The following is a 7124-nucleotide window of genomic DNA, read 5'->3' as shown; positions in this document are numbered from 1 at the left end:
AATAGTGCTCAGTAACAAACCAATTGCATTTTAGTTGGGCAGTACTCTTACCCACCCTCAGATTGCTCAGCTAAGCCCTTCCCTCCTCCCACCAGGTATTTCTCAGCCTCCCTTTTTGTTTGACTGTTCTACTGCCCCTCCTCACCCCACCACCCTTGGATTGTAATGTACAATTCTTTTACCATGTCAAGAAATTATTAAAAATACAGGTACTTTGACCTCTTTCTAAAGCTGCAGGCCCTGGTGCCGTACTCTGGTGACTAAGGGACATAGTGGGCATGTGTGAGCATTCAGACACCCACCTTCACAGATGCTCTAGCCAATCTGTTGTGTGTACATTTGCTATTGAATGCTCCTTTTCTCATCATGGTGGCAGGAGTGAAGCCTCTGACCAGGGAGGGAGGTGGCTCCTGCTTTGTGTTGAAGCTGAATTCTGTGAAAGCCTTTCCAGGAACTGAGGCTGCCTCTGTCCATCCTTCCCGGTGATACCCATGAGCTACCAGCAGAGGTCGCTGTGGCTCCGTGTGGGAACAGCGGCTCAGGCTTGCCTTGTCTAGTTTTCCTTTTTCCGTCATAATAGCTTTCCTTACTACATAATGCTTGAACTTCTTTGAGGGGACCCCAGGGATTGGTTTAAAATGACTCAAAGGGCTCATAGGAGGCTCATGTCCCTCTGAAATAAATACCCTCCCCTTTTCCAGTAAGACTTTGTCTGCAGAGCTTTAAGGTCTCCAGCAAGGAAGGGACATCTGTCTGTTCTGTCCCAGAGCTTAGTGCCACTAGCTAGCAAGCAGCTTCTGCCTGCCTGCCTGCTTGTGGGATTACTAAGCACTTGTGTGTATGACCACATTTATTTTACTTTATTGGTTTTTCAAGACAGGGTTTCTCTGTGTAGCTCTGGCTATCTTGGAACTCACTCTGTAGACCAGGCTGGCCTCAAACTCTCAGAGATCCGCCTGCCTCTGCCTCCTAAGTGCTGGGATTAAAGGCACGCACCACCATCACCCAGCTATTTTATTTTATTTTTTGGTTTTCTCTGTGTAACAGTCCTAGCTGTCCTGGAATTCACGTTGGAGACCAGGCTGGCCTCGAACTGAGAGATCCACCTGCCTCTGCCTCCTGAGTGCTAGAATTAAATGATGTGCGCCACCACGTCTGGCTGTATTACTACATTTTAATCAAAATGTGTAGAGTACTTTTATGTCTTATTTTAGGCAGGTTTTATGTCTTAAGGCAGGTTGTCACTGAGGTTGACCTATAATTCACTGTGTAGTCTAGCTGGTCTTCAACTCCCAATAATCCTCTTTTAGTGCTAAGATTGTAGACATAAGTGACCGTGCCCCATTGTGCCTTTATAAGCAAGAAACTCAAGATAAGTAGTTCCTTTAAGGCTATACAACTTAGATGGGTTCATTGTACAAATCTGAACACAAAGTCCAGAACGTCAACCAGTATTTTCTCACTGATTGGATGGAATAAGGCCCGAGATTCCCACGTCAGGTACTGCATTAGGTCCCAGGTAGAGCTGAGTGCTTAATACAGAACTGGGCAGAGGATCCAGGAACTGTTGGTCGGCGCATCATTCTGCCAAACAGGCGTTTTATTAGTACTTGTGTGTAACACAAGGAAAGGATTATACATCAAAATTGCCTTCTCAGAACTGTTGAAGGTTACAAGGTAGTTGTCTAAATGATGGAATGTCGTAGTTAGTGACTGTTAGCAGTCGGAGTTTAGGGAAGGAACAAGCTGTGCGTGTAGAAGTAACATCTTGAGCCAAACCACAGGACAGAAAGTTCCCGACCAGCCCACAGGGTGGAGTTTTGTCCATTCCTCTCCATCATACTGAATATAAGCCCTGCCGTGATGTCAGACACAGAAAAGAGCAGCTCTCGGGACTGATTGCAGCTCAGCATCAACCATGAGTCTCAAGGTGCTGCTGGGCTTTCTGGTGCTGTCTCTACTTACTGTCCTTGCTCTGGCGTATGTCTTGCTGACCAGGCAAAGCAGTTCCAGCCAGCCTCCTCGGTGCCCCTCCATCCCTCCCAGAATTCATCCCTGGACATACCCTGGCCAGAGCCAGCTGTTTGCAGACCTGAGCCCTGAGGAGCTGACAGCTGTGGTGAGCTTTCTGACCAAGCACCTGGGACCAGGGCTGGTGGATGCAGCCCAGGCTCAGCCCTCGGACAACTGTGTCTTCTCAGTGGAGCTGCAGCTGCCTGCTAAGGCTGCAGCCCTGGCCCACCTGGACAGAGGGGGGCCCCCACCTGCCCGGGAGGCGCTGGCCATCATCATCTTTGGTGCACAACCCCAACCCAATGTGACTGAGCTGGTGGTGGGGCCCCTGCCTCACCCATCCTACATGCGGGATGTGACTGTGGAGCGTCATGGTGAGCCTATACCCTATTACCGGCGTCCCACACTGGCAGCTGAGTTTGTTCAGATTTGGAGGTATTTGAAGGAAGTGGAGCTCCCGAAGGCACCCACCTTTCTGGCTTCTGTCTTGAACTACAATGGCTCCACATTGGCACCTCTGCATTCTTCTGCTAGTGGCTTCCGTTCAGGGGACCGGGCTACCTGGATAGCCCTCTACCATAACATCTCAGGTCTTGGAATATTCCTTCACCCTGTGGGGTTGGAGCTACTGCTGGACCACAGAGCCCTGGACCCTGCCCACTGGGTGGTCCGGCAGGTCTTCTACTTTGGGCACTACTATGCAGACTTGGCCCAACTGGAATGGGAATTTAAGGCTGGCCGCCTAGAAGTGGTTCAGGTCCCTCTACCCACACCAAATGGGGCTTCCTCCCTGAGGTCTCGAGTCACTCCAGACCCCCCTCATCCCCCTCTACAGTTCTCATCCCAGGGTCCCCAGTACAATGTGCAGGGAAACTCGGTGGTATCCCCTCTTTGGACATTTACCTTCGGTCATGGGGTGTTCACTGGCTTGAGGCTTTTTGATATTCGATTTAAGGGTGAGCGTGTGGCTTATGAAGTCAGTGTCCAAGAGTGCCTGTCTGTTTATGGTGCTGATTCCCCCAAGACGATGATGATCCGTTATTTGGACAGCAGCTATGGGCTTGGCCAAAACAGCCGAGCCTTGGTTCGGGGCGTGGACTGCCCCTATCAATCCACAATGATGGACATCCATGTACTAATAGGTACAGGGGCAGTCCGCCTGCTCCCAGGGGCTGTGTGTGTATTTGAGGAGGCCCAGGGATTACCCCTTCGAAGGCACCACAATTACATTGGGGGTCATTTCTATGGTGGTTTGGCCAGCTCGAGCCTTGTGGTCAGGTCCATTTCATCAGTGGGCAACTATGATTACATTTGGGACTTTATGTTGTACCCAAATGGGGCACTTGAAGGGCGTGTCCATGCCACGGGCTACATCAACACAGCTTTCCTGAGTGGAGGAACTGAGAGCCTCCTCTTCGGGAACCGCGTGGGGGACAGAGTGCTGGGGGCGGTGCACACACACGCTTTCCACTTCAAACTGGACCTGGATGTGGCAGGTGAGTTCTTGGACTGAGGCTTGAAGATTAGCAGTAGGGCAGGAAGCCCCCAGATCAGGCTGCAATCTGAAAGGTTAAGAGGACATTCTAACCCTCTGGTTGCCAGAAGGGGAAGGGAGGATTGTCTGAGTGCCACTGCAATCACAGCTGGGTATCTAGCCAAAGACGAAAACTTTCATTTGCCCAGCTCCCACCCTCTGGCCCCTCCTCCCAGATTTACAATTGTGAGACTATTTACATGGAATGGCTATGCCTGGCTCCCTTAACCTCGAGGGACCCTCTGGGTCAGTGAATTGACCCAATGGGAATTGGATGAAGCTAGAGCCAGCCAGCACTTGGCTACTTGAGCTAGGGTGGTTGGGTGGGGCATGGACCTGAGCAGAGGTAACCGAAAGTCAGGTTGAAGAGATTTCAGTAAGAGAAGGGATGCTGCGTTGTGTATGTGGGGAGGGAGGGTGTCCGGACTGGGTGTAGCTCTGCGGTTAGTGACCCACTGTGGGGAAGGCTACCCTCTCCTGTCATCACTATGAACGGTCCCCTCTTCCAGCAAGCCTGGGATAGGCTGGCTGCAAGTCTGGAGCTTGCTGCTAATGCAGATTCTGTGGAGGAGAGAAAACAAACTCATAAAGCACAGATGTGGACCCAGAAAGAAAAATCTACCAGACCTCAATTTCACAGTTGGGGAAACTAAGGAAGGCAGTGGAGATGGAACAGGAAGTGGCTGCCCAAGCGTAATGTCTGACAAAGCATATGTCTTGTGAAACATTCTCTTGAACATGAAGCCCTGGCATGTGTGTCTTGCACACTATACTTGGTGGTGGTTTTTTGGTGGGGGGTGGTAGGGAGCAGGAGAACAAAAACTAACATGATGGCCATAGATTATAATCTGACACACTTAGACTGTGACTCTCCAATTGGAAAATTCTCAACATCTTTGGGCATAAAAGAGCCTGCTACCAGATACTAGGTTTCTCATGTGTGTATCATGGTCACATTTAAGGGAACCAAATGTCCTGACCCTTCAGGAAAAAGTGATCAAGTACTGTGTTGGGAGATGCAGGGTTTAGGATTTGAGAAACTCCTTGGTAATGGAAAGCCGTGAAGCTTACTTCCGAAAGACTTTGCAAGTAGCTGAGAGAATGGAGTCCTAGAGCTGGGAGGAATATGCAGCGGCCATGGAAGAGGACTGGGTTTTCCAGGTCATGTCAGGTCTCTCGTAGTCAAGTCACAGGAATGTTTCAGTCAGCTTATGTGCTTTTCCGTGTATCGAGCATAGGCATAAAACAATACTGTGCTTGCCACAGAGATTCAGAAGGTGAGCGTCAGAAGCAAACTGCTCCAGGGTCTATGTAGGCCGATGCTAATAGCCTTGTGTGTTGTGGCTGGCCATAAGAGTCTCTAGCTGTATGTGACTGCCAAGCGGTTTATTTCAAACTGGGTTGCTCTGTATAGTAGACTGGCTTTGGACATACTCCCCTTTTTCCTTTTCTTTCTTTTTCTTTTTTAAAGACAGGGTCTCACTGTAGCCCTGATTGTCTTGGAGCTCTCTATGTAGATCAGTCCGGCCTTGACTTTGCAATCATCTCCTGCCTCTGCCTCCCAGGTGCTGGATTGCAGGTATGTACCACTATGCTTAGCAATACTGGGCTCTTTAAATACAGCTAGTGTGACTGGAGAACTGAATTTTTAATATATGTAGCCACATGTAACTAATGGTTATCCGATTGAAACCGTGGGTTGGAAGAAACCAGGCTAGCACTTGCCTAAGCGCATGACTCCCAGCACAGGGTACTCTGATGCCTTCGGTCAGGCCAGAAATACAGGCATCAAGACGAGACCAAGGATCCTGTGCCAGCAACCTCACCGCAGTGTAGAGCTCTCCCTTTCCTTACCCTGACAGGTTTGAAAAACTGGGTGGTTGCTGAAGATATGGTGTTTAAGCCTGTAGCAGCTCCCTGGAACCCGGAGCATCAGCTACAGCGCCTACAGCTGACCAGGCAGGTCCTGAGCAGGGAGGACCTGGCTGCATTTTCCTGGGGGAGCCCCCTTCCTCGATACCTTTACCTGGCTACCAACCAGACCAATGCCTGGGGCCACCAGCGTGGGTACCGAATCCAGATCCACAGCCCTCTTGGTGTCCATGTACCTTTGGAGAGCGACATGGAAAGGGCTCTCAGCTGGGGGAGGTGAGGAGGGCCCTGGGAATGGGTGGGAGGGAAGGACTTTGTCCCCCAGAAGCACTCACAGACCCTGGACCTGCCTTCAGATTCCAGTAGATGTGGGATGGGAAATGGTCTCAGAATCTGAGCCAAGGGGCTTGTAGGCCAGTAAAGCTCTGATCTTTCCAACATTACCTTCTTACCATTCCTGGTCAGATACCAGCTTGTGGTAACCCAGAGGAAGGAGGAAGAGGGCCACAGCAGCAGCATCTATTACCAGAACGACTTGCATACCCCGACAAAGATGGCCTTTGCTGACTTCATCAACAATGAAACCCTCTTAGGAGAGGTCGGTGGCTTCAGAGATAGAGGAGAAGGCCTTCTCTTTTCCTGGCATCTTGGCCATCCAGCCTCTGCCCAATACAGGTCATCCCTCCTAGGGGGAATTAGGACACTGGCACCCTGCCAGCTCCCTTCACAGGTCATAAAGTGTTCTGTGTAGGAATATGGCTGGCAGAGGCAGAAGCCAGGCTGGGGCTTGAGAAACTGCAGCTAAGAGGAGAGTCTTTGCCTCCAACGGCCTCCCTCTTCTCCTTCCTACAGGATCTGGTGGCTTGGGTGACGGCCAGTTTCCTGCACATCCCCCATGCCGAGGACATCCCCAACACAGTGACTGTAGGGAACAGCGTGGGCTTCTTGCTCCGACCCTACAATTTCTTCGATGAAGATCCCTCTATCCTCTCTCCTGGCAGCGTCTACTTTGAGAGGGACCAGGATGCGGGGCTCTGCAGTATGAACCCTGTGGCCTGTGCCCCACAGCTGGCAGCCTGTGTCCCTAACTTGCCCTCCTTTTCTTATGAAGGCTTATAGGCCTGAGGATGTGGTAAGACCCCAGGGAGTGAGATGCATGCACCTCCTCTGTTCTACCTGCCCCCTCCCCAGGTCCCCACCCTCTGTTCCTTAGAAAACAGCCTCTTTCCACACTAAACCCTTGGGTTTCTTCTTCAGGGTTGGTTCTTGCCTCCTGTGTTTTGTTTTGTTGTTTGTTTGTTTCTGTTTGAGACAGGGTCTTTCTATGTAGCCCTGGCTGTCCTGGAACTTGCCAGATAGACCAAGCTGGCTTCAGCTTGGCAGAGATCTGTCTGTCTCTGCCTCTGCACTGCTGGGATTAAAGACATGCATCACTGCTCCCGGCTCCTGCTAGTTATTTAAATGATAATTTATTTAAAAAAATGTTTTTGGAATACTCAAACAAAATACCACAAATCCTACCATTTCAAAACTTGCTGGGGTTCACATTATACCAGGCCTTATCTTATGCGTGTGTATCTAAAAAGAATGGTTGTTATGTGTAATTCATAATAAAACGGTTTGCAAAAATTTGACGTGAGTTTATTCTCTTTGGCTTTTTAATTCCCAGGAGAATATTAAGAACCCTAGCCAAGGAAATTTAGCA

The 7124-nt window shown here is 50.1% G+C and overlaps 1 protein-coding gene across 1 annotated transcript; it reads left to right on the top strand.

The window, feature by feature from the left end:
• Nucleotides 1-343: 343 nt before the first annotated feature.
• Aoc2 (amine oxidase copper containing 2) lies at nt 344-7053 on the top strand. The gene is made up of 4 exons (XM_052756305.1): nt 344-3509; nt 5410-5695; nt 5885-6017; nt 6272-7053. The coding sequence occupies exons 1-4, from the start codon at nt 1919-1921 to the stop codon at nt 6536-6538; spliced, it is 2277 nt and encodes a 758-aa protein (XP_052612265.1). The 5' UTR covers nt 344-1918; the 3' UTR covers nt 6539-7053.
• Nucleotides 7054-7124: the final 71 nt, after the last annotated feature.

The sequence above is a fragment of the Peromyscus californicus genome, unplaced genomic scaffold (genome assembly GCF_007827085.1).
Source record: "Peromyscus californicus insignis strain IS unplaced genomic scaffold, ASM782708v3 Scaffold_3__1_contigs__length_106647218, whole genome shotgun sequence".
Taxonomy (NCBI): domain Eukaryota; kingdom Metazoa; phylum Chordata; class Mammalia; order Rodentia; family Cricetidae; genus Peromyscus; species Peromyscus californicus.
Note: the sequence above shows the minus strand (reverse complement) of the source record. Positions and strands in the feature narration are given on the sequence as shown.